Here is a 27,135-nt window from a genome sequence, read left to right as displayed (position 1 = left end):
GGCAACCCCTGGACCGGGGCCTAGCAGCTCAGCACCAGCAGCAGGCCCCAATTTCTCTGGAAGCCACACCCAGAAGGCTGGACTCCGAGAACCTGACCAACAGCCAGGTCCAGCTGGAAATCTGACAGCGAGGGAAATTTGGCAGTGAAATCTGAACCATTCCCTAAATATGAATCACCGTGGGGCAGAAATCTCAAACCGATCTTGAGGGTTCAGGGTATTGGCTTCCTACAGAAAGACTGGTGCCCATTCACAGTCCTTGTGATGTTTTTAAAATTATGTAGAAAGTTGTAAAGGGGGTGAGGGCGGGAGGGAGGAGTAGAAGGCACTTAAATCCACAAATCCAGCAAAGCTGATGAAAGGATCGAAATGTGCTAATAGTACGGTCCCAACAGATGTCTCAGTGACCTGGCCTCGGAGAACCAGGCACAAGCCCAGAATGGCTAGCTTTTCTAAGTCCTCCCCTGAGCAGCTCCAGGTAAGGAAAAAGAGATGGGAAAACTGTCGTTAAAGGAAAAGGAAAGGAGAGAGGGACTTTCTGCCCGCTGAGAGTTTCAGAAGGTCTTAGAAAGGGACTGGGTAGGGCGTGCATTGTGCTGGAAGAAGATACGGAGCTTGAGATTAGATCCAACTTCCAGGGAAACAGTCCCTGGGGAATGACAGTGAGGGTCCCGCAGGAACCAGTACACCTCTGGGAACTCAGGGAGAGCTTCTGGGTCATGGTGACTTTCTCAGATACAGCCTCCATTAGGTCGTAACTGGGTGAACTGGACCACTCTGACCCTCTGTTTCATCATCTAAAGAACTACTATAGTGACCGCTACCAGACAGCACTGCCTGAGACAATGTGGGTGAAGCAGTTAGGACAGTGCACGACACACAACTGCTACTGGGTAGAGGTAAATTGTGTTAAGATTACACCATCTTCTAGAACAGCCCCAAAACTCAGTGCATTACCCCAGTGGAAGTTTAGTTCTTGCTCACAAAATTCAAAACAGGTGTTCTTTTCTGGCAAGCCACCTCCATGCACACAGCCAGGCTGGAAGCTGTCCAAGGTTGCCTCATAAAGCACCCGAGGGTGGACCCTCGGGTCAGGGGCATGCCACAGCGCAGGCAAGGATGTGGAGACCGTGGCACCCTCTGACAAAGAACAGGTCTCAGAAAGAGGTCCACAGCTGTCTCAGGTCAGGAGTGCAGCTCAGACCATGCTTTGCTGAACACAAAGTCAGGACAGATGATCTAACAACTGTTTGGTTCTAGTTCCTTTGTGGAAATAATGTGTAAAACACTGTACACAGACGTTACCTCAATTCTTGCACATTTTAGACCACAATGTACCCAGAGTTCACACTTCATTTCCTCTGCTGTTGCTCTGGTCTTGGTCATCATCGCGTCTCACCTGAATTTCTTCCATGGCCTCACCACCGATGTCACCACTCCATCACTGGTGTCTCCGCCTCATTGCTCTGAGGTCTTGTCCACACAAAGAAGCTAGTGAATCCTGTAGAGTTCAAGGACGTTCCTGTCGGTCCCTTAATGGAGCTGCTGAATGATGGCTCCACGTCACTGAATAAAAGCCGGTAGATCGACCCGGGCCACCAGTGGCCCCTGGGCCCCTGCCCTCACTTGACAGAACCCAGCCCAGGGCCTTCTCCTCCATCTGAGGAACACGCTGCTGTAGGGGTCCCATCTGCCCCGAGCTCTCTCCTCAGTTACCACCTTGGCTCACCATCTATCTTCAGGTGTTTTTCAAAGTCTCCTTCTCAGCGAGGCCCACAGTGATCATGCTACTGAAACATGGTGGCTGCCCCAGCACAGCACTGCCTGCCCCCTACCCCACCTTCCCTGCCCCAGAGCCTCATCACCTCCTGCAAAAGCACGTCTACCATTTGCTGCTTCTTCATGGTCCTTGCATTCTCTCTGTCTCCCACCAGCAGAATGTAAGCCCCTCGGGGGCAGGAATCCTGTCTGGTTTGTTCAACACTCTATCCTAAAAGCCCAGAGGAACATATACAATGTGCTCAGGTGTCAAATGAATTAGTGTAACCAATTGTCTCCATTGAACAAGGCAGAATTATGTGGAAATGGGATCTTAGTATGAGATGCAAAATCAGCCTGATTTTCCAGGGGTGGAATGAACCCATTAATGACTCTTCCACTCTATTTTATAACTAACATTGGGGTAAAATGCAACTTCAAGATTAGGGTCTAGACACTGGGAAGGGAAAATGCTGTAGCTGGGTAGGGGACATGTCTGGTGGCCAAATGCAGTTTCTAAGACCACAGCCCTCCCTCCAGTGGTGTTTGATTCTGCACATCTGAGCATCCCTGGGTGTGGATGTAAGCTGTGACCACAGGTGATGTTTGTGCCCTCAAGCTCTCCTAAATTCCACGTTTTCTCTTCCTGGTGACCACCACATGCTAAATTGCACAAGGGCAGGGTAAGAAACCAAGGGAATTGGAAAGGCAGCTGCGGTTATTTTTCTCCTCAGCTCTTCCCACGTCTTTATGCTTTATAGATGCATTTGTGTTGTCTGGTTCCCCCAGTAGGTCAGTTCCAGCAAAACTGCATTCCCAGTGCCTAGACCTGGATCTAGCACGTGACACATGTTCAGTAAACACTTGTGGAACAAAGGAATGAAAGAAGGAAGGAAGGATGAGTGGTTAAGTACATCCACACAACACAGATTATAAAACAATTAAAATTTATGAATAGTGCAATTCGTATACAAAAATATCTTCAAGTTGAAAATAACTGTTTGATAAGGGTAATACACGGGTTTATTTTAGAAACAAATTTAAGTGTAGGAACATTTAAAGAACATTTAAATCACCATGCCAGAAACAACCACTGCTTAAATTTTCTTGTATTTGCTTTTGTTATTTTCCTTCACAAAAGGGAAATATATGTGTGTGCATGTGCACATATATATGAAACTATCATATTAAATATACAGATTTGTATCTTTTTAACATCATATTATATATATCAACTGATTAATGGCATCGACCATTTGCCAGCATCATGATGTATTTTTTAATTAAATTTTATTGGAGTATAATTGCTTTACAACTTTGTGTTAGTTTCTACTGTACAACAAAGTGAATCAGCTATCTGTATACATATATCCCCTCTTTTTTAGTTTTCCTTCCCATTTAGGTCACCACAGAGCACTGAGCAGAGTTCCCTGTGCTATACAGTAGGTTCTCATTAGTTATCTATTTTATACATAGTAGTGTATATATATATCAATCACATTAATGGCTATGTTTTTCTTTTGTTGGTGAAGCAGGATGTATGTAAGCATCCTTTTCTTGTTGGCCATTCTGATGATCTCGCATTCATTTTTGTCATTGCAAATAAAGTCATATCCTTAAACATAAATTTTTGTGCATCTCTGATTGTTTCCTTAGGATAAATTTACTGGGAGAAAAGTCATGATAACTTTAAATGCTATTCATGTGCACACACTGCTGGATGGGGTTATGGGAATGATGACCATCATGAGCATGGTGAGGGTTCTGTGCATGTATTCATTTGTCAAAACTCATCAAGCAACACACAGAAGTGGATGCATTTTATTGTACATAACGTTGATTTTTTTTTAATGTGATGGGGTGAACCGTCCCCACGTGAACAGTGCAGGAAGCAAGATGCCCACCATTCCGCCCTCTCTCGGGCTTTGGTTTTCCCAGTCAAAGTGCCCCCACTGAGGGGAAGACCTGAAAACTGCTGCAAGGACTGAGGGAATTTTAAGCAACAGGGGGAAGGAAGAGGAGGGGAAACTTGAGGTCGCTGTTGGGCAGAGGAACTTTGGGGCTGAGACAGCTTGTTAAAGGGTGTGTGTGAAGCCAAACCATGGACATGTGGTGAGCCTTCTCCTTCATCCCCTCGAGGAGCCTTCAGTCACTAACATGTGGTGAGGCGGACTCACACACACTAGTGGGGTGCCTCGGGGTGCCGAGGCTCACTTCTAGGAAATTGAGGGGCAGGAGGAAAAGCAGTGTTCAGCCTGCACTAGAGATCTGGGGCTGAGAGCTGTCCACTTATCAAGTTCCTACAAGAGGCTGGTGGTGGGTGCCTGGTGGGTCCTGTTTTCCCAGAGTTGATGGCTAAGGGCCCCAGCTTAGAGCGCAGTAACCAGTCACTAATGAGGTAGAACAGGGCCGAGAGAGAGGTGGCGGGGGCCTTTCGAGAGCAGCAAAGCTCTTATGAAGAGGCCATGCTCTTCCCTCACCTCCTGGTGGGGGTGGAAAGGAAGGGACTCACTCCCTGCGGCGTCAGGAAGGGGCGTCCACTGGACCCTGTCCCTGAAGACAAAGAAACACTCAAGAGTTGGAGATGATGGTCTGAATCATTCCTTCCCACCACCACCAAGTCAGGGGCTGGAGACCAGCTCTCAACTGACCATGTTCCTGACCCCTGAACCCGCAGGACCCCTGACCCCTGGTTGAGTGGAGAGAGGGATGTGGCAGTTGATGTGGCAAAGTCATGAGCATTTCCTATGGATTAAATGACCCAAGAAGGTGGCTGGACTTGAGCCAACTGGCTTACACTGCTCTCCAAGAGGATGCTCTCCTGCACAAAGACACCAGCACCGAGGGTCTGTGAGGAGGATGACCCCCAGTAGGGGGCTGTGAGGGGAGGAAGAGGTTCACAGAACTGCCAGGCTAGGGCCCCCCAGGTTCCACCGGAGAACCGACATACACCCCGAGAGAGTCAACATGGGACCCTACCACAGAAAGGAGTCAAGGAGAGAACAGAAGCCAACAGAAAGTCAGCTCCAAGTTCACCTATGGAGCCTGGGAAGGAGCTCCAGCCCAGAACTCCACAGGCTTGGGGAGTAAAAAGGAAGGTGGGAGGGAACAAGCCATGGGCTTCTCCACTCTAATCATCCAGTACCTGCGCCGGTCTACAGGGAAAAGGCTCTGCACAGCATCTGAGATTTAAGTTTTGAAATGAATAGGACGCAGCCTGAAGGTCCAGTAATGATGGTTTCAATAACCAATGCCACTGAGGAAGTGGCAGCATTCAATTGAAATCTCTTAACTACAGCTGCTACCTGGCTGTTAAGAGTGGATCGACAGGTCAGAGTTGGGAACCGGTATTGGAAACCCTAAAACTGTGTTATGGGTTGAAGTGTGTCCCCCCGAAAAAGATATGCTGAAGTCTTAACCAGGACCTCAGGATGTGACCTTATTTGGAAATAGGGTCATTGCAGACATAGTTAGATAAGATGAGGTTATACCAGAGCAGGGTGGGTCCCTAATCCAGTTTGACTGGTGTCCTTATAAGAAGATGACCATGTGAAAACAGAGGCAGAGATTGGACTCACATGCCTACAAGTCAAGGAATCACGAGAAAGTAGGAAGAAGCAAGGAAGGATTGCCATACGGGTTTCCGAGGCAGCATGGCACTGCCAACACCTTGATTTTGGACTTCTAGCCTCCTGAGCTGTGAGAGAATACATTTCTATTGTTTTAAGCCACCTGGATTGTGGCACTTGGTTATGGCAGCCCCAGGACAAATGCACACAGACTGTCCCATCCACTACACCAGTGAAGCTGCCTTTCCCAAGCCCCTGCAAATGTTTCTCTGCTCCAGTGGGATGGGATGCGCTTGGCTTGACTACCCACAGCCTGAGGGGAGGCACGCAGGCCTGTTTCTGTGGAAGGGGACTGCTCCTGTGGGGCTGGAGAGAAAAGCCTCTAAGAAAGTCACAGAAGGCACATTTCCCACCCAGGCTGAGTACCTGTTTGAAAGGAATTCATGGCCATCATGCTCTTGGTAGTTCCACTGGCTTGGCCTCATGCTAAAAAGGGGGCCCTTCAAAGCTGGGGAGGCAGTCAGCATGGCCTAGAGGGCAGACGTGGTTCAGGGGCCCCCTGACTGTGAGAGCTTCTCAGGAGTCCTCAAAGCCATGCAATCTACCCCGGGCTGCCCTGATACTCAACCAGGCTCTCTCCATCCCGACAAGGTGCTGGTAAACTCAAACCCCCAGCGTCTTGGATTGTGAAGAGCTGAGTCCTCCCCCAGATTCCTGCAGATTCCAGCAGAGGGGTCCTTTGCCCACAGCATCTTCCTTCCATCTCTGCCTTTGGCTACATTCTCTGACACACCGACTCAGGGACAAAGCTCAGTTCTTCCTCCAATTGCTCTGCAGATGTGCTCACTTTGAGTGCACTTGTGAATTTAGAAATTGCACCCAAAGATCTGGGTGGAAATCACAAGGAGTGGTGTCTGTGACTTCCCAGCCTCTCCCCACCCATCTCCATGGCTCTACACGCCCTCTCCCTCCTCCTCCCTCCCTCTGATCAATAGATTAACTGACAGATCCTTCCGCATCTTACATAAAACAGTTCGGTCCACACCCAAGGTCCCTAGAGCTCGGCCAGAAGCACTTGTCAGAGCAGATGTGTTTTACCAAACAAATTCAGTTTCCTTCCCAAGTGGAATTCAGGTACCACCTAAATATGTATTTATTTGTTTCTTGTGTTATTTCTGAAGACAGGAGCAAAAAGGTCTTTAAAGAAAAAAGAAACTTTATGCTTCATCTTTGAGACTCCAGAAAGGGGACTGGGGATTCCTGGGCCAGTGACATCCCACCTCTCAGCCACTGTAGGCAGGAGCAAAGGGAACCCCCAGGAAACAATTATCTTAAAGGGGCAGGGAAGGAGGCCACATCTCTGGGACACAGCAAGAAGTTAAAGGAGAGCATGAAAGTCAGCCTGGTTCTTAAGACTAGGAAGACTCCAGGGGCCCTAAGCAAGGAACGTGACCCTCCCGGCCATGGAGAGCTGGATCCACTGGGTTTCCCACTGTCGATAGAGCGCCCTTGCCCCTTCACTGGAAATCAAAGGGTGGTAGCCAAGACTGTGGGCCTGAACAAGCTCCAATTCCCCTGTCCTGGGGTGATTCTGACAACAGGTGCTAGGGAAACGACACAGCCAAGAACACCAAACCCACACCACTTTCAATATACTTTATTAAAAAGTTTCTTTGTATAAATTTCCTAAAATTTTTAAAATTAAAATTAACCCCCCCCCAAAAAAAACAACACAGACACAACATTAGAGGAATGCCAAAAAATCTTCTCTATTATGACTTTCTTTTCATTCTTTAATTAAGGCATTGGTCCCACAACAGTGCACAGAGATTAGAGGATTTTGCTTCCTTCTAACTAGATTGTTTGTTAGAAGCTCTAGAAAAAGGAAATTAGCTCAAAATCTAATCCAGGAAATTGGGAGGGAAATGGAAAAGTTAGACTTTTGTTTTTTCTCTATACACAGGCTTTCCATCTAAAGTCATGCTTAATTAAGAGGGGAAAAAAATGAACCAAGCAGAAGTATATAGAGTAGCTGTGAAATTGGGGGTTATTTTCTAGATCTTACACTTGCCTGTAACAGGCATAATGTGAAACTCCAGAGGGAATTTGAATTTATAGGAATGTTCACATAAACTCCAGCAGTGGATAACTATTATACAACGTTCAAAGTATACAATGTAATTGCCCGGAGACAAAGAGGGTTGACTCCACAGACACATTTAGCACCATATTGATAGGTCATGCAGCAGACGTTTCCTCCCAAGTTCGAGTGTAAATCAAAGCAGGAAATGGTACAGTGCAAGGGAATCTATACCCAGAGCTTCTACAAAGATGACTGGCAATGGCTGACTCCTTCTTCTTCAAGAGGTATGTGTCACTGGTCGGCCACGCTTAGGTCCCAATCGCAGCAATGACTCCGGGCTTGATGAGCACTGGGCATGGATGGAGGGGCAGCGGGTGAGGGTGGAAAGGAAGAGGAGGGGAAAAGTCACATTACTGACCCAAAAGGACACTGTATTTCTCATGAAAATATCCATGGCCTCTGGCTGTCATCACCAATCTCACTTTTCAGTTCATTTCCTTCAGTGGCTCCCCTGGAGCTTCTTGGCCTGGGGTTTGGGGCTCTCTGTGCCATCTGAGCCCTTTCTCTCTCCTGGCATCACCTGCCTGGCCTTTAAGCAAACCCAGCGCTCCCATTCCGCACTGGCCCCAGAATCTCTGTGTAGCTGTTCTGATTTTATTACCAATCACGTTGCCCAGCATAATGGAGATAGCGCATGGCCTGGCGGTCAACATTGTTATTTAGAGCAAGCAAGATTATTTAAAGATGAATAGACTATATAGCAGTTATTATTAATTGTTCATTATATTATTTTTCTAATCACCATGTCTGTTACAGTATTTTATGAATAACAGAAACTTAGTAATATTTCTGAAGGGTGAGGAGTGGTCCACCATATGTTTCCTCACTGGCAAAAATACAAGTATGTTTTTAGGAAACCATAATAACTCAGAAAATTAACCCCGTGTGTTTTATTTGTACACCTTCCTCATCTGAAAATCCAATTTATCTTCTTTTTCAAGTCTATCATCATCATTATCATTCAAATATCTTTAAAAGGTGAATTATTGGCTTGGATCCCTTACCTGCAAAAACCACCAACACAAAAGAAGAATCACTTACCAGGAGGGCAAACCTTTTCACATTCATCCTGTGAATCAAATCTGTTTTCATTTCCACCACAACCTCCATACCAGAATCTGGCGCAGCTTTCAGTAATGGAATCATAGTACCATTTTAATATAAAGTCCCTGCAAGTTCCTTCTTCTTTTGGCAACTTACATATATCTTGAAGAACAAGATGGGGAAAGAGGATTAATGAGAACATGTAAGTTACTGTGCTCCCAGCGTGAGGGGCTGAAGGTCTAATCACAGTGCTGTCAGAGAGAGAAAACAGAAGAGTTTCCAGGAGGAAAACTTCCTTTACCTCCCCAAGCTTCAGTTTCCTTACTGTCAAATGGACATAATAATCACCTACAGATCTGAGAGCAATAAATACAATCTTATCGATGAAAGGACTTCATAAACTACACTTGGAATCCCAAGTGTTGGCAATTATTATTGGATGATTTCAGATTAAATGAACTGTGTTTTCCCCTTTCCAATCACTGGGTCACTTAGTCTCCAGTGCTTTCAATGCTCAACCCCCGGAGAAGAAACCTAATTTTAAAACCTTGGAGTTTTCTACTCCATGGCAAAATAACAATTAAGTTCTGTCAGAATGTCATTCAAAAACAAGACTCTCCATTTCACTACAAGCCAGGTAGATTAAAAACAAAAGTCAAAGTGCAAAAAGAAAATCCTTTATGAATATGTGTGTAGGGACTTCCCTGGAGGCACAGTGGTCAAGAATCCACCTGCCAATGCAGGGGACACGGGTTCAAGCCCTGGTCTGGGAAGATCTCACATGCCACGGAGCAACTAAGCCTGTGTGACACAACTACTGAGCCTGCGCTCTAGAGCCCGCGCACCACAGCGAAAAGTAGCCCCCGCTTGTCACAACTAGAGAAAGCCCGCACACAGCAATGAAGACCCAATGCAGCCAAAAATAAATAAATAAATAAAAATTTAAAAATGTGTGTATATGCACACATGTGTTGTGTCTGTGTGTGTGTAGCTACTACCTTTGTGACCAGTCAAATTTAACAAGCCAAGAGAAGTGCTAACACTGATGCAAAATTCACAGAAGCAAAAATGTCACATAGCAAATCTATTTTGAAGACAGAGAAGCATTCTTCTTCCAGTTAAGGAAGTTTATGTTTTAAATGCATGCTTCTGATGCAGCCCAGCTGCAGAGTAAAAGCTACATTCTCCACCACACATGGAAAGAAAGAAAAGTTTACAGTTCACACACAGTAAAACTTCTGTTTACAGTGTTTTCTGACAAACTCTAGATGGGGCTGGAAAAGAGAAACATTAATATCAACTGTTATCTGAAAGTTTGAAAAACGTAAAACAAACGCCTGGAGTGGACAATGTTACATGTTTACATTCATAACTAACACCCATGAATCACCGGCCCTCCCCACACAGGGCTGACATTTCCGGGGGCCTTTCCCCAAGCTCCATGGATGGCAGGGGTGGTAGGCATCTTCAGGGATGGTTGGTAACAAGAAGTAAAAGGAAAATCTAGGTCTTCAGGTAGAAAACCAAAGCTCAGGTCAACCATAATGGACCAGACTTCCAGGCACAGGATTAAGGCTCAGAATTGGTCTAAGACACTACCTGGTGACTCTGGGGAGGCTGTCACCCCCAACCCCAGGAGGAAGGTGACCCCACACCTACGGCATCTCTGAGTTGCAGACACTTTCAGAGGCCCAGAAGGCCAGCAGTGCTACCAAGAGCTTCTGAAGACCCAAATGAGGCCAGGATAAAATGATGGCAACTTACAAAAACAACTTTCTTCCTCTCAGATGGGCCAACGCTAGAGGTGAAGGCCTGGTTTGAAGGAATGAGGGGACTGAGCAAGGCAAGATCATTCAAGCACCAACACACATCCCTTGTTTACTGGTGGGTCCCCTGTTAGCATGGGAACTTGGCCAAATGGTCGCCTCATCCCCTCCCCTTTCTTCCCCAGAGCATTCCCCAGTGGCCCAGGTTGGTTACACTTTGTTCCAAGTGCACCCAGTCCTGGCCATCTGTGTTTAGCTCTTTGGGTCCTACTCCTCTGTGCTCTTCTGAAGCAACAGAAGTCTTCCCAGACCCAACGACACCCAGCCTGGAGGCAGCCCAGCAGCAGGACACTGCTCCCTGACCAATTGGCTTTTCCAATTTCCTTTGATTTTCACCTTCAGTCTCCGGTACCAAACTACGACTCTTGCATTCTACATCCTTTACTCCAGCAGGAGTCACTGCCAAGACCTTTAAGGTTTATTAATGGAATATAAGGATGCTACTACTCTGGACACGTAAATTCTTAGAGAACCAAGAGAACTGTGTTAATGTGGGCCTCAACTTTGTGCAAAGACAAAAGCCTGGGGCTCTCCATTTTTAAAGCATCAAAATGGGAGGTTTTATGTTCTTAAGAAGAGAAAGTTTTTAACTCCCATCATTTGATTTCTGAGACCCATGTAGGCTGGACTCACCCAAGCTATGTCTACATATGCTAAAACAACGGCTTCAAAGTCTACAAAATTAAACTGTCCTATAGTCCAAAGAAGGATGGTTGGATCTCATTGAGTTTTTCCCTAGAACAAGTCTTTGGACATGACAGCTATTTATGTTTCCCTCCAGAAAGAGTTTTCCCCTTGGGGCCCAGCCCTGGAGGAGCCTGGGGTCCTTGATCCAAGAGAAGTGTCTGGCTACAAATTCATTGATTTTCTCCTCCTCATACTGAGAACACAACCAGAGCCTAAGAGACCATGGGGAGAGAAAATTATCACCAACCTTTCCTGGCTCACTTTTGCCTAGAATAACAATGTAAACAAGTTTCATTTTTTTTATTTTTATTTTTTAAAAAAGTTTCAGTTTAGGGCTTCCCTGGTGGCACAGTGGTTAAGAACCTGCCTGCCAACGCAGGGGACACTGGTTCGAGTCCTGCTCCAGGAAGATCCCATATGCCGCGGAGCAACTAAGCCAGTGCGCCACAACTACTGAGCCTGCGCCCTAGAGCCTGCAAGCCACAACTACTGAAGCTCACGTGCCTAGAGCCAGTGCTCCAAAACAACAGAAGCCACTGCAATGAGAAGCCGGCGCACTGCAACAAAGAGTAGCCCCTGCTCGCCGCAACTAAAGAAAGCCTGCGCGCAGCAACGAAGACCCAATGCAGCCAAAAATAAATAAATAAATTTATAAAAAATAATAATAATAATGTTTCATTTTAAAAGAGAGACTTGAAAGGCTGCCTGATTCAGATCCCCATCTGGTGAAACTTCCTGGTGAAATAGTCAACGGTTACTGGGCTTCAGTGAGCTTCCAAATATGAGAGGAAACTGATATAAGCGTGATGTCTGGAGAAACCCTGTCCAAGGAATCCCATGTTCACAGAAACCACAGGAGCCAACCTACATTCTGGAACAACAGCCATGGGGTGGAAGGCACCCAAAGAAACACAGCCTACTTTTGTAATAAAGACGTGTGTGTGTGCACATGTACTATTCATGGGAAAAAAACAGGAAAGACATGCATTGGATCATTAATGGTGGCCATAAATGGCCATCAGTGTTTGATTATGGGAATCATATTTTCCTTACATTTTTCTGTATGTTCTGAATTCTTCACAATGAATATCTATTATTTTATTACTAGAAAAAGTGTTTGAAACCAAAAACATGTTGAATTGGAAAATCTTGCCTTTTTTTATCAGTTGAGATTTGTATAGTGTCTAAAAGCAGCATATTTTTTTTTAGTTCTGTGATTCTAAAATTATCATTCATTATTTATTTCTTTAAACTTCTTTTTTTAATTGGGGTATAGTAGTTTTACAATGTTGTGTCAGTTTCTAGTAGAAACTGTATCTCCCAGTTCATCCCACCACCTGCCTTTCCCCCCTTGGTGTCCATACGCTTATCCTCTATGTCTGTGTCTCTCCTTCAAAGCAGCATTTTTAAAGGCATCAATTTGACATTTTCCAAACCAGCAAGTTATCAGTATTTAAGTTCTTTCTTAAGCTAAATCGTGGGAGCTGAGAGGAGGGGAAAGGGTTTAGGCTGCAGTTGTGAATATGTGTAAATATGTTCCTCGTTAGTTTAATGGTTTCAAAACAAGAAGAATGTTTAATTGCCTTAGGATCAGACATTGTTGACATGATATAAAGTGCTTCCAAACCTCTGAAGCAGATACAATTGGCAGGAATGAATAAAACTTTCCTGTGTTTACATTTTGAGTGTGGATTGGCTCAAAATGTACCAAAGAAACTTTTTTTGTACTTTTAACTTGATTTTAAATGTAGCTGTAATTGCATTTTAAATGTAGTTTCAGGTCTTGACCAATAGTGTTTTATTTCATAAGACTTTTATACTTCACAATAAAAAAAATACCAAATGCCCTTGGAGACCCGTCATAACCCAAACATGGTAGCTTACTCAGCTACATTCTCATGCAGCAATAAACACACAGCCTTGAAGATGGCTATGTCTCTTCAATGTAGAGAAAATATTTGTAGCCATTCAATATACCTCAAGTTGTGGGGTTAAGTTAGTTCTTTAAATTATTATCAACATAAAGTCATATATTGTCCCCATCACCTCATTTCATGGCAGCCAATGCTGTATATTCATGGTGGAACACAGCCAAGCAAATACTGGATTTCATCAAATCTAAGATATCTTAATTTTATAATTAATTTTATAATGTACTATTGTTTTATAATCCACTAAGTAAGAGAAAATGCTGCCAATAAGCCATGACATGTCATCAACTTCAAGTCACATTTCAATTTCAGAGGTACTACAATGGGGGAAATTGTACATCTTAGAATCAATAAAGTAAGTAAAACATTGGTGAACTTATTTCCTTCAGAGCTGTGTAACTGACCCAGGAATTCCTGATCAGACAAAATATGGTCATTTCTACAGACTGCTAATTTCTTGGGTAAGTAAAAAAGAATGTTACACGTTGTGTTAGTTATTTTTATTCTCTTCTGCATTGAAACATTTCTTCATACATGGGTGGGCCAATAATTTAGGATTCATTCTTTAATACTGTAAAAAGTAAATTTTCTGAGTTAGATTTTTTTTTTTTTTTTGCTGTTTAGAAACTTCAGAGTCTTAGCTTTACTAATCATATGCATGTAAAATATTCATCCAAGTCTTCTTTGGCCAAAAATGAGAAGGAGGAAGAGAGAGACGGTAACAAAAACCTAAAACCAACATTAGCAACAGCACAGCATCCTCAAAACTAGCAGTCACAAAACGTACTGCAAAAATGCCTAGCACAGTCAATGCTTTTTTAAGACTGTGATAAGCACTGAAACATTTGTTTAATTGCTGCTAACTGCCATTTTCAGGCAGCAAATGTATCTCAGAAAAGTGGGTGTGATTCCCTTAGGTGCTGAGGAAAGAAAAAAGTGGGGTGGGATTTTTCTTTTTGCAGGGCTTGTTTTGTTGAGGAAAATACAAGTATTAACCATTTAAAATGGAATCATGTAGTATTGCAAAGTCTGGAATCCTGAATGGTTAGTAATGATGCTATTGGTTTGCTGTTGTAATCAACCTTCATCTCAAGCTGAGGCCTTACTGCCACACCTCACACTCCATGTGACACAGGGCCAGGCCTCAGATGGGGGACAAAGAATCCCCTCACTAGGCTATCCTCCCATTACATGCCTGTGTCAAATTTCTGGTAAAGAAGTACCCATTAAATGTGAATTTCAAAAGGGACAAATATTAACATATGAAAACTCAAATAATAGTACTGCTCAATCTTCTCTCCCCTCATTGGATGCCATGGACCAAAGACCTTTTCATTTCACAGGATTTTTGCCCACAAATTCCTGCATAGATTCAAACACTGGTCACCATGTTTCCTAAACCCCAAGTGGTAAACTATTTCAAAATTCAGTTCCTAAAGATAGAATCAAAACCCAGTAAATCTTTTATTCATAGAGGTAAAAAAGCAAAGAAGAGTGTCTAGGGAATTCCCTGGTGGTCCAGTAGTTAGGACTCGGCGCTTTCACTGCTGTGGGCCCAGGTTCAATCCCTGGTTGGGGAACTAAGATCCCGCAAGCTGCGTGCCAAGGTCAAAAAACAAAAATAGTATCTAGCATTTAAAACTAAGAAAGGAACACATCTCTGTAAGCACAAACCGTGTTTGTGCTTACAGAGATGAACTGTAATGAACTGGTGCTGGAATTAAACTGCATTCACATCCACATATAAAAGCTAATTTTAAAACTTATTTTTGCCTGAATTGTCTAGAAAATACATCTTTGGAGAAATAATGCATATTGTGGCAATTGATATTTAGATGTGAAATATACATGAAACTACTGAGGAAGGATATAGTTAGTATATTTTTTAAAGTTTCTTATCAACAATGATTTGTTGTTACTCCTTTTCTATCTGCAAAAATATGAATATATTAAAATGTTTCACCCCCTGGAAAAAATTTCTAAGATGCCTTGATTATATGGCGGAGGGGTTGGTAGGGAGGAGGGAAAACAAGCTTCCATCTCCTAATCCTGTTTACCCATTTTCAATTTATACATTTTAAAGTAAATATCCAATTAATTTCACTGAAGAAGAGCATTCAAAATGGTGTGTGTGTGTACACCTACATATGCTCATTTAGCAAATGTTTATTAAGCGACTTCTCCAGGCAAAGTGCTGTTCTTTTTTTTTTTTTTTCAAAGCGCTGTTTTGTTACTTGCAGGCTAGAGATGAATTATGCAGAAACTTGTTCTTAAGAAGAGCAAGTAAAGGACTTCCCTGATAGTCCAGTGGTTAAGAATCCACCTTCCACGGGCTTGATCCCTGGTCGGGGAACTAAGATCCCACATGCCGCCACAATTACTGAGCCCACACGCCTCAACTAGAGAGAAGCCCGCATGCCACAACTAAGACCCGATGCAGCCAAAAATAAAAATAAATAAATAAATAAAATAAACAAAAATTTTTTAAAAAAAGAAGAGCAAGTAATTTATATTTTCAGGCTGACTTGAATCACTAGGGGGGAAATACACACGTGAAAGGGTGAAAGAACAGTCAAGTCCTGGATTTGAGGGCTCTGTACTGATCAGAAAGAAGGAGAAAGGTTTTGGACTCATCTGTATCTAACTACGACCCCTCGCCTTGAAGGACACAAAAGCCCCAGTCTCAAAATCTCTTTTCTGTCTGTCACATGAAGAGAGGAGACCTAAGTGTTGAAGGTCTAGATTGAAAACACCTTCCTACGTCTGAATCTGTGACTCAGTCTTAAAAAGCAAGACAGCCCAGCCAGATTCTTGCTTAAAGATTGTGTTGTTTATATTAACTTAACACTGTTTATATATTCTTATTCCCTCTGGACCATACATAAGAGAACCAAAAACATCCCCAAATCTCACTGTGTAATTTATTCCTAATCATTTTCTCTCAGTGAAGCACTGAATTTGCTAGAAGTTTTACTTTTCCCACACTCTGTGAGGGGTGAAGTTACCAGCAAGTGGCAAATAATATGCACAGATTTCAGGGACTTTGAAGTCAGAATGTCATCTGTCCTGACCCATATCTTTGGTGAAATCCTAGTAAGTCCATTGTGGCTTCTCTGAGCTCAAGCATCGTGTTGGGAGATGACTCAGGAAGGCAGCTGGGGTGCACTAGGGCCTGCAGGGAACCCCCAGTGCAGGGGACAAAGGCCTCTGCACATTGTCCCTTGATTATGAGCAGAAATCAAAGGAGTTGAGAAAACTCTAATTAAAAAAGATACATGCACCCATGTTCATAGCAGCATTACTTACAATAGCCAAGACATGGAAGCCACCTAGTTAAAAATCATAGCATTAAAAGTTTTTCTAAAATCTTTTTATACAACTCTTAAGTGAAAACTTAATTACTCAATCTACCATGAATTCTTGAATTGTTCCCATAAATTTATGTCAAGAGGAGAGAATTTCTTGTTTTTCTGTCAATCTTTCCATTGGAAAGGCAAAAGGAGTCTGAAAAACACATGGCTGTCTCTAACAAGGACCAATTCCTAAACGTGTTTCTAAAAGTAAACTATTTTAAAACATTTTGCAGCTCTATAAGTAGTTGGTTTTTTGACCCTTATCACAATCTGTGTATGTAATAGTTTCATAATTCCTGCATTGACTCATCATCTTCTTTCTAGTAACTCCTGACACCACATGTCAGTATGGGTTGCGGATGAATTAAGAGATGATAGATAGGTAGATAGATAAATGTAGATGTACAGATATAGATATACCATGGACACATGGACACAGGGAATAAAATACTATTCCAGCCACTATGGAGAACAGTATGGAGGTTCCTTCAAAAACTAAAAATAGAACTACCAGATGACCCAGCAATCCCACTACTGGGTATATACCCTGAGAAAACCGTAATTCAAAAAGAGTCATGTACCAAAATGTTCATTGCAACACTATTCACAATAGCCAGGACATGGAAGCAACCTAAGTGTCCGTCAACAGATGAATGGATAAAGAAGATGTGGCACATATATACAATGGAATATTACTCAGCCATAAAAAGGAATGAAATTGAGCTATTTGTAATGAGGTGGATGGACCTAGAGTCTGTCATACAGAGTGAAGTAAGTCAGAAAGAGAAAAACAAATATCGTATGCTAACACATATATATGGAATCTAAAAAAAAAAATTGTTCTGATGAACCTAGGGGCAGGACAGGAATAAAGACGCAGACATAGAGAATGGACTTGAGGACATGGGGAAGGGGAACGGAAAGCTGGGATGAAGTGAGAGAGTGGCATGGACATATATACACTACCAAATGTAAAATAGATAGCTAGTGGGAAGCAGCCGCATAGCACAGGGAGATCAGCTTGGTGCTTTGTGACCACCTAGAGGGGTGGGATAAGGAGGGTGGGAGGGAGATGCAAGAGGGAGGGGATATGGGGATATATGTATATGTATAGCTGATTCACTTTGTTATACAGCAGCAACTAACACAACAATGTAAAGCAATTATACTCCAATAAAGATGTTTAAAAAAATACTATTCTGGTAATAGAGAAGATTCCCTCTAGAAACAACTAAAAGAATTGAGAGCCCTGTATTTCCAAGTGGCCCCAAAGAGATGGGTGTGTGGAGTCGGAGACCACCCAATTTCATTTAAACACAGATGAGATATGATGCAAACTCTACAAAAAGGATGAGGTGGAGAAACAAGGGTCACTTTAAAACTTAAACTGGAAAGAGTAAAATAGGGAATCCTTGCCAACAGCTCAAAAAATAACTTGTTGCTGCTTCTGACAATGCAGGGCATATTGAGAAAGCACAGCTTCTTTTAAATCTAGCACCGTAGGAAAGCAGCTGGGCACTCGATATATGGCTTTCGTCATTATCCGTTACAGAAATTAGCAATGTAAAGAGATATGCCTTCCTTCTCCTGACTGTGGCCAATATATCAAAAACTAATGAACTGTCCCTAGAATTTGTGGAAACCCTTTGCTTTGGGGTCTGTAAACAATAAGATATCTAAATACCCTTGACTGTGGAATTAGTACCAATATCTTTTGCAGAATACTCTTAAGCAAAGCATATCGGCTATTTCAATAACCAGCTTCCCACAGATGAACAATCATAGCTCACGTTCCCCTGAAGAAGAGGATACGGGTCCCCCAGAGTTCCACTGCCCAGGACAAAAGCAAGTGACAACTGTCACTTCCAGAAACACTAACTCATCATGGATTTCACATAAAATGTGCACATGCTTGGGCTCAGACACATAGAGAATGGCAGGCTACACTAAGCCAGGGTGTGTGCTTAGGAAATTGGGACCAGAACATTGATCCCATGGGTCACTTCCAAACCCATTTATTTCATGGATTCCAGTCCGAATTGTCTTGTATTCTTCTAAGCAGTTTTTTATTAGATTAAATCACCAAGTGGATGAAATCCTATGCTTTGCTGCATCACACACCACAAATCAACTCGAGTCCCAAGATGAGTCACCAGGGAAATGACTAAGGGACACATGAGTTCCTGGCTACAGCCCCCAAAGCAGCCCTCATTCAACTTTTTCTAAGATCCTGGGGACAGGCAACTTGGAATGTGCAGAATAAGCCCAGGAGGGGCCACACAGAGCTACTTTGAAACTTTCTCCATACAAGTCACTCCTGGTCTGAGAATTAGAACCCCAGCAGATTAAACTGTTCAGAAGAATGCTTTCTTAGTGCTGCAGTGGACCTGATAGTTTCACAGCTCACCTGTTTTACTCCCAGCCAGCCGTTCTGCACTCACCACTAGATTGATGGTTGAACTAGAAGCTGACCTCACCGTTTGTGGAGATGGAGGCTGAATTTTCTCTATAAAAGAAAAAGATACACCACTAATAGGTAAATCAGAAAATGAAAGGCTTAGGAACCCTATGGGACTGAGGCAGGCTTGCCGTTCTGGGTCATGTCTTATGTAAGAAGGGGCCACTGAAACGTAGAGACCCAAGAAGTCTCCACACACCCTGCTTATGTCTGTTGTCTGCACGTTTGATTCATCTCAACAAGCAAACGGAGGAAATTTCTGAACCTGGAAGAGATCCTCTCATTTTTCCACATAACATCTTCTGCTTCCTTCCAAGGAAGTAGAACCCTGGGGTTGAAGCGTCTTTGGACTCAAATCTTCATGGGTTGTATGGTAACTGATGGGAATTGCCTTTCCTCAATCATAGTTCCTTGATATGAATAACTCTGGCCCAAGAGAAAAGAATGGGAGCCTCCCCTCCACGTCCCAGGAACAGCAGGGGTCGAGAAGAGTCAGGGGTGGGGGTGAGGGTCCAGGAGAACTTGGGGAGGGGGCTTGGAAATCATGCAGGCCAGGCCTCGGGGCAGCAAAGGAGCCACAGGGCCAACACAGCAGAGGGCGGAGCCTGAGCACGGTGAGACCAGGGGAGGGAAACGCTGGTGCCCTTTCGACACCTGTGGATGACGCCTGTGCCTGTGGACATCCTGTGGCCCCTGGGATGAGACTCCCTAAGGAGCCATGACTCAGTGGTGTTTTCTGTTCACTGACCACGGAAACATGCTTCCGACACGGGACATGGTGGGCAGCCAAGACCCAGCCAGGTTCCATGGCCGTATTTCTTCCTCCCTGGGAAGGGGCTGCACTCAGGCCACATGGATCTGGTTTCCCACATCAAGTAGCCCAGGACCCCCAAGGCAAGACAACAGTTCACAAGGAACCCATTTTCCATTTTGTTAAGTTATCAAGTTGGGTGCAACCGAAACACAGGATTTCGTTTTAACCTTGTTGCTGTTTCAGAAAAAGGTCAGTGAATAAGCACTGTTCCCTTTACAGCGCGGTTGGATATCCCACACACAGAGAGGTACCAACCTTCCTTAAACCGACAGTGCACTTACTTGTACTGAAACTGCCTTGGTAGACGGCTCTGATCTGAGACCTTAGGTAACAGATCACCGTGATGTGGTACGTCTGCCCAGGGAGCAGGCCCCCGATGACGTGGTCCGTGACCGTGAGGTTCTGCTTCAGAACCGGGGACTGATCGTGGGCCGAGGTGATGGTGAGGTTGTATAAATAAGGGCTGGGGGGCTCGGGCCTCTCCCAGTGGAGTTTGACGCTGTTCTCTGTGATTTCAGACGCGTGGACCTCTCGGGGTGCCTTAACTGCAAGATGGAGTGCTGAGAGCATGAGACAAAAAAGAAAGCCCTAAATGACTGTCACACACAGGCCAGAGGTGAACTCTAAAAGACATGTACCGGTAGACAGTCGATCTGAAATTTAGGTGAGGCAGACACCTAGTTTCTCTTTCAAGCTCCTGAGAAACACTGATCTTGTAGCCTACCAGCATATGTGAAACGTGAAACTCACAGTAATCAAAAATCTCATTGTGCATCGGCCAGGTACACGACTACCTTTTTTTCCTGTTGAAAATCTCTCTTATTAAGGAAATACTTTGAAAATGTGTGGTCCAGGGTGCTTAATCTGAAGCATTCAAGACAGAATGTGGCCCTAATTTAACATATATTAAATATACATCATGGAACTTTAGGGTGTGACATGAAATTCTTTCAAGGAATCCCTGCTTCTCCTTCTTCATAAAATGAAGACAATCTCCATTCTTTTCAGGAGCACGTACATCCTGCCTTCACTTTTCTATACAGTTTGTGACTGTATAGGAACTTCTAGCATCTTCTTTGCGGGAAAAATAAAATAACACCGTCTGAGTCCCATTAAGCCCACCAAGCCCCCAGCCCCGTATCTAATCCAGCCTGGAATGCCTTCTTCCCAGGGGCAGCACCAGCACGTAGTTCAGTCTGTGGAGACAGAACAGTCGTCTGGGCTCTATAACTTCTGAATTTGCTAAACGCAACGCCCCGGTGTTGCCACAGCACGAGGCTTGGGCCTCTTCTCTATGGGTACATGCTTCACAGAGGGGACAAGGCTTGCAATTACAAAGCTCCATCCGGATCTTCGGGAGTCATATTCTAAGGGAGGCAGGTCTGGCTCCAGAACTAAAGCATAGAAACATAAGCTTCACCATTTAAGAGCTGACAACAGGCTTTTTCTCTCTCTCTCTCTCACTCCCTCGATGGGGTCTAAAACCCTACATCTACTTAGAACTCATCCCTTTAACTGAAGACAACTGCATTTCCAGGAGGAGTGGGTGGTGGCCGCCCACTGACACCCCTGAGAGAATGAGCCACTTCCATGCCTGCCCCGATGGGGGTTCGGGGCTGGGGTGGGGAGTGGGAAAACGGGCAGCAGAGGCGGCAGAGGGGTAGGTATTTCACCTGCTCTTTGCTTGGAACTCACCAGCCTCATAGGGGGTGGAAGAGAAAGATTGCTTTCTCATATAGAAAAAAAGGGATGTTTTGGTAATTCCATGCTCAAACCAGCACCTTTCAAAATACATCATCTAGATGTCAGATTGCAGATCAAGGACCATGTCTGGACTGCTTTGTAAACAGGCTTCAAGGGACAAGCCCTGGACACAGTAAATGAGACATCCCAAGTAGGTGGCTTTCTTACCCATGGGCTTAGCAGTGGCTGGTCTGGTGGCGGCCAGTTTGGCTGCCTGGGGCCTGGGGGTGTCAGGCTTTGCGGCCATGGGCTTGGCAGCAGCAGGGGGTCTGGCAGGGGCCGGCTTTGCTCCTGCGGGCCTCGCGACCACTGCGGGTCTAACTGTCTTCGAAACCTCAGGCTTGGTGGCCTCAAGCTTGGTGGCCACGGGCTTGGCAACTTCGGGTTTGGTGGCCTCTGGCTTGGTGCCCACGAGCTTGGTGGTCACAGGCTTGGCGACCTCGGGCTTGGTGGCCACAGGCTTGGCCAAGGGCTTGATGGCCTCGGGCTTGGCGGCCTCAGGCTTGGTGGCCATGGACTTGACAGCCTCAGGCTTGGTGGCCATGGGTCTCCCAGCCACGGGTCTCTCGGCCACAGGTCTCATGGAAGCTGGCTTTGAGGCCGGCAGGTTTACTACTGTTATTGGTTTGGTGGTGGTGGTCACTGGCTTTGCTGTGGTCACTGGTTTAGATGTAGGACTTGAAGTAACATTATTCGGAACATTTCTGTTAAAACATATTAAATATTATTTCAACTGATACATATTTTCTCCTGCTATCTAAAATAGACAAAGACATAACTCCATGTGCCATGCAAAATTTGCTATCTCACCAAAATGTATGCAGTAGCTTTTATATATTACATATAGATTGCATATACTAAATTCCTTCCTTTTAGGATCTGTGCCACAGAAAAGACATTGAACAGCATATAAAAAATAGAATTATTAAAAATGAAGCCTCTAGTGTACTATAAATACACCTGAAATTTTATTTCCAATTTATAAAAGCTGGAAGAGAGCAAAGAAACAGAAACAAATATTGTCATAATAATAATACTTATTGTTAATAATAAATAGTAAAAATAAAATATTTAAATAATGCTCTAACTATAAAAATTGACCAACTGAAACACATACACCAAAAACTAAGATCAGTTAATAGCTACACTCGTTATAAGAAAGTAGCCACTCAACAAGATGCTGTGTTAAATGAAGCTATCTACGAAATAGACAGACATAGAGAACAGACTTGTGGTTGCCCCTGGCGGCGGGGGCGGGGTTGTGGGAGGGATGGAGTGGGAGGTTGGGAGTTATCAGATGTAAGCTATCATATACAGGATGGATAAATAACAAGGTCCTGCTGTATAGCACAGAGAACCATATTCAATAACCTGTAATAAACCATAATGGAAAGAATATTAAAAATAGAATGTATATATGTATAACTGAATCACTTTACTGTACAGCAGAAATTAACACAACATTGTAAATTAACTATACTTCCATTAAAAAGTTTAAATAAAAAAATAAGCAAGATGCTGTGTTGAGCTGGAAAATGATCAAGTCAGCATACGCTTTCATTCCTAGGGCATGTTGTGTATTTTTGTTTGTATTAATTTTTGTGTCTGTGGTTGTTTTTCTCACAATTTCTTGATTTACTATGAATCCCTAAAGAGAACAGCAACATAACCATCAGACATGGTAGCGCAGACCCAATTTTGTTCATTACTTGCCCTGAGACTAACATTCATTATTTTCTATAAATGTCATGCTATATGGCATAGGCAGTATATTTTCAAGTTGTTGTCATCAAACTTCAGATTCTAGGTTGCTTTGTTCATTCTGTTTTCCTAAAGATAAAGTTGAGCCAACTTGACGGAATGTTCTAGGGAAATTATACAGATAATACAAGGCTAGAAAAACAGAACCTGTGAACCTAGATCAAGCAGAATGAGTATCATAGCACTGGAGAAGGGTCACCACTGCCTTGGGAATGATTTTCAACTTACTAGGCTGAAATGTGAAGCGTTCCCTCTGAGGACAAAGGCAAAAGCTGAGGGACTTAAGGGGTATAGGGAGACATATGGGCAGTTGGAAGAGGTCACCCTGGGGCTCCGCCAAGAGTAAGGCAGGTTGTCACTTTACAAGGATAATTCGAATCTGCATCTCGTCTGGATGCAACAGACAAAACCTCCCCTTCTCCCAAAGCGTGATCCTCTGTGGCCTTCTCTTGAGGGGCACAAACTGCTGGTACAGTGCCTGACCTCAGTTCCTGCCACCATGTCCCCCTTACCCAGCCCTCTGTCACACAGCCACAGTGCCCTCCTCTCTACTCCTGGAGTTGGCATCAACAATGGCACTGGACATAAGGCCACGGAGCATGTGCTGAGCAGCCAGCATCATCATGGGCACTGCAGCCCCCCCCACCTCCCATCCATCTCATCGGTCTTCCTAGGAGACCATGCGTGTCCCCTCCCTTTGCTAACACCATCACCTGTGTCATTACAGCATTAATCATTTTGAGAGACAGGGAGTCCATTTTGCTTAATGTATCCAATCTTTCTGTATGAAATCATTGCACACCAGTTATAGTAGACTGTTGGGACATATGGCCCCAGTGGCCCACTTTCTCTGTACCCACACTCTTTGCAATGTGATGTGGCAGGTTCCCCCAACAAGCCCAGCTCCCCACTCTTGAATCTAGCGAGGCCAGCTTTGGACATGCTTTGGCCAATAGGATAGGGCATAGGTAACAGTGTGCCAGCTCTAGCCTAGACCTCAGGAGGCCTTGCTCACCTCCACCTTCTCTCACGGAACCCTCCCTGTCTCCTTGTGCACAAACCCAGGCTTGCCACATGGAGCCCAGCTGAGCCACCCACATGAGACCACCCAAGACCACCAGTCCACAGCTGACCAGCAGCTGACCACAAACATGAAAATGAGCTCTGTAGAGGCCAGAAGAATTGCCCAGCTGAGCCACCCACATGAGACTACCCTAGACCACCAGTCCACAGCTGACCAGTAGCTGACCACAAACATGAAAATGAGCTCTGTAGAGGTCAGAAGAATTGCCCAGCTGAGCCACCCACATGAGACCACCCTAGACCACCAGTCCACAGCTGACCAGCAGCTGACCACAAACATGAAAATGAGCTCTGTAGAGGCCAGAAGAATTGCCCAGCTGAGCCACCCACATGAGACCACCCAAGACTACCAGTCTACAGCTGACCAGCAGCTGACCACAAACATGAAAATGAGCTCTGTAGAGGCCAGAAGAACTGCCCAGCTGAGCCCAAGCAAAACCCACCAGCCCACAGAATCTCAAACTACATAAACAGTTGTTATTGTAAGTTACTAAGTTTCAGGTAATTTGTTACACAGCAAAAGCTAATGGATACAACAGACTCTTCCCCTGAAATGCTCCACGTGACATTTGGGAAGTCACGTTTTCTGGATTTCAACATCCTCCCCCCATAAAGTTAGGCGTTGGCTGAAGGACCTCTGCATTCCCTGTAGCACTCTAATTTCTAAGACAGTTATTATAATCACTTACATTTGTTTGTAACCAAACTGCACAAGATTCTTTGCCGGTTGGTCCCCTTGGAACCAATCACACTGTTTCCTGATATCTGGGGACAGGTAAAAAGCATTTTTACCTAGAGAAAAAGAGAGAAAGAAATATTTAAGGGCATGTGAACCACATGCAAACTAAAATCAATCTGCTAAGGAGCTAAATGGATCATGTATAGGTAGTCCGTGAATATTTGTTGAATTAATTCATTCTTCCAGACAATCTAAGTCCAGTGATTTGAAACATGAAGCATAATGGCGCTTGATCCATAAAACATCTTAAGCCAGTATCTCCTATTTGGCAATATTTGGGTGATTAGGTTAAAGGTAACATTGACTCAATGTGAGGGAAGACAGGAATAGAAGAAAACTCAAGTGCAGAATTCACCAAGTTCCAAGCTCTTGAACATCACATTATAATAGAATTACTTTGAACGTTTTCTCAGCGCTGTTTAACAAAACTACTGTTTTAATTTTCTGAAGATGGTAATAGTGGCTCCTGGGTGAACTTGCTGGCCTACCCTTGCTTCACATTTTTCCCCTAAAACTTTAGGGGGACAGGTCATACTTTATAAATCTCCCTCATTTGTTAGATGTTTCCTGTGCCTGACTCCATCAAGGCAGTGATGAATGATACACCTCCTCCAGGATGTGCAGTCTACTGGGACCACATACCCATAAATGAATGACCAATGGGCCATGTAATAGATGCAGTAAGTACAACAACCAGATTAACAATGCCCAAGCCTTGGGAGTGGGGACCATCGCAGAGAGCAGGGGGTCTGGAGATAATGTTTGAAGATGAATGCGGGTTTGTTGCTGAAGCAAGGGCGGAGATCATTTAGCAGAGGGAGAGCCATATGAGGTAAAGGCTCAGAAGTACCCAAGTGTAGGGCTGGGGGCCAAGCCCAGATCAATGCTGCTCCTTCTAGAAGCTTCCCTGATCCCCATCAGGGCACACTCAATGAGACATAACAGCATATGATGTCATGCCTAATAAATGTGCACTTGACCCCTTCACCCACCTAAACTATAAACTCCCAGGGGCACAGTCCACGGCTGGGAGGGGTCTAGTCAAGTCTGGTTGAATAAATGCGTGAACAAGGGCAGGATTCCCATCTGTGTCAACTGCCAACCCCAGCTCCTAACAGTGTGTCTGGGATGTGGCAGGTGCCAGTATATACTTGTTGAATGAATGGACGGGTCAACATGGGCACACTAGCTATCATTCCCATGCCTGCAGCCCCATCCCTGGGAGCCAAGTGTGCGCAGGACTTACTGCTGATGAAGGATGGCAACAGCCTCCCGAAGCGCATCAGAGGCTCTTCGTTGAGCTCAGTAGACTTGTCCACGAGCTTGAAGAAGATGTCGTTTGGTTCACTGGCGAAGCCAAACAGCTCCTTGACGTTTACCTTCCTACCAATGCCCAGGATCACGAAGAAGTAACCCTTGCATTTGGCCTGCAGGATGGCTCTCTGGGCCTCCTCCAGCTGCTGGTTCTGCACCTCGCCCGTCAGCATCAGGACCACGAGCTTCAGGTCCCGTGGGTTGGGTGCACTTTCAAAGATGTTCTCAATGGTATAGTCGATGGCACTGCCCAAAGCCCTGGTCCCCTGGAGCTGTGCCATCCTGCTGCCGAGGAAGGCCAGGAGCTTCTCCTTGGAGCCGTAGTCAGTCAGGGAGAATTCCACCTTCACAGGCGGCACACTGGCGTTGCCCACAGACTCATAGGGTGCATGCTGCACGACCGCCACTCTGGCGAAGTGCTGGGAGGCCTTGGGGTCCGGGCTCATGTCCAGCTGTTGGACCAGGTACAGTATGTACTTCCTCATCTCGTTGAACTGGAACAGAGTGGTGGACTCGGAGCTATCTAAGATGAAAGCCATGTCGATATCCACGTCGCTGCCCGCTGCTCTCCGGTCCCTGAAGGAAGGCCTCCAGTTGCCAAATCCACAGGATGGGTCGATGTTGCAGATGTCTAGAAAGAAGCATGGCAGCCCGTTTATTCTGTGACTCTCCTGGCAAGATACTGCACATCAGTCTGCAGGTAGTCTGGGGTCATTAGAATTGTCACATAATGTAGAAACCTATGTATACCTTGCTGACAGTATCATGGCTAGATTTCAGTTTTCATCACCTAGCACTTACTAGAGGAAACAAATCAAGCTGAAATCCTTGTTAATATACTATGGCATTGGCATAATGAAAGAAAAGGAAAGAAAACTACCTTACTTCTTTGCCACTCCTTGAAGAAATGTG

General features: G+C 44.6%; 1 protein-coding gene across 1 annotated transcript in view; it reads right to left on the bottom strand.

Moving 5' to 3' along the window:
• Window positions 1-6,968: 6,968 nt before the first annotated feature.
• COL6A3 (collagen type VI alpha 3 chain) overlaps window positions 6,969-27,135 on the bottom strand; it is an 81,281-nt gene continuing 61,114 nt past the window's right edge. Inside the window, exons 37-43 of the mRNA XM_082631322.1 lie at window positions 26,156-26,854; window positions 24,860-24,962; window positions 21,495-22,030; window positions 19,865-20,143; window positions 18,719-18,817; window positions 8,512-8,676; window positions 6,969-7,759 (exon numbers count right to left, since the gene is read on the bottom strand). Of these exons, the coding sequence (XP_082487448.1) occupies window positions 7,719-7,759; window positions 8,512-8,676; window positions 18,719-18,817; window positions 19,865-20,143; window positions 21,495-22,030; window positions 24,860-24,962; window positions 26,156-26,854 (1,922 nt within the window). The 3' untranslated portion in view covers window positions 6,969-7,718. The remainder of the gene's footprint in view (window positions 7,760-8,511; window positions 8,677-18,718; window positions 18,818-19,864; window positions 20,144-21,494; window positions 22,031-24,859; window positions 24,963-26,155; window positions 26,855-27,135) is intronic.

This window comes from Mesoplodon mirus (genome assembly GCF_964341445.2).
Source record: "Mesoplodon mirus genome assembly, chromosome: 8".
Lineage (NCBI taxonomy): Eukaryota > Metazoa > Chordata > Mammalia > Artiodactyla > Ziphiidae > Mesoplodon > Mesoplodon mirus.
This window is presented reverse-complemented; position numbering and strand designations above follow the sequence as displayed.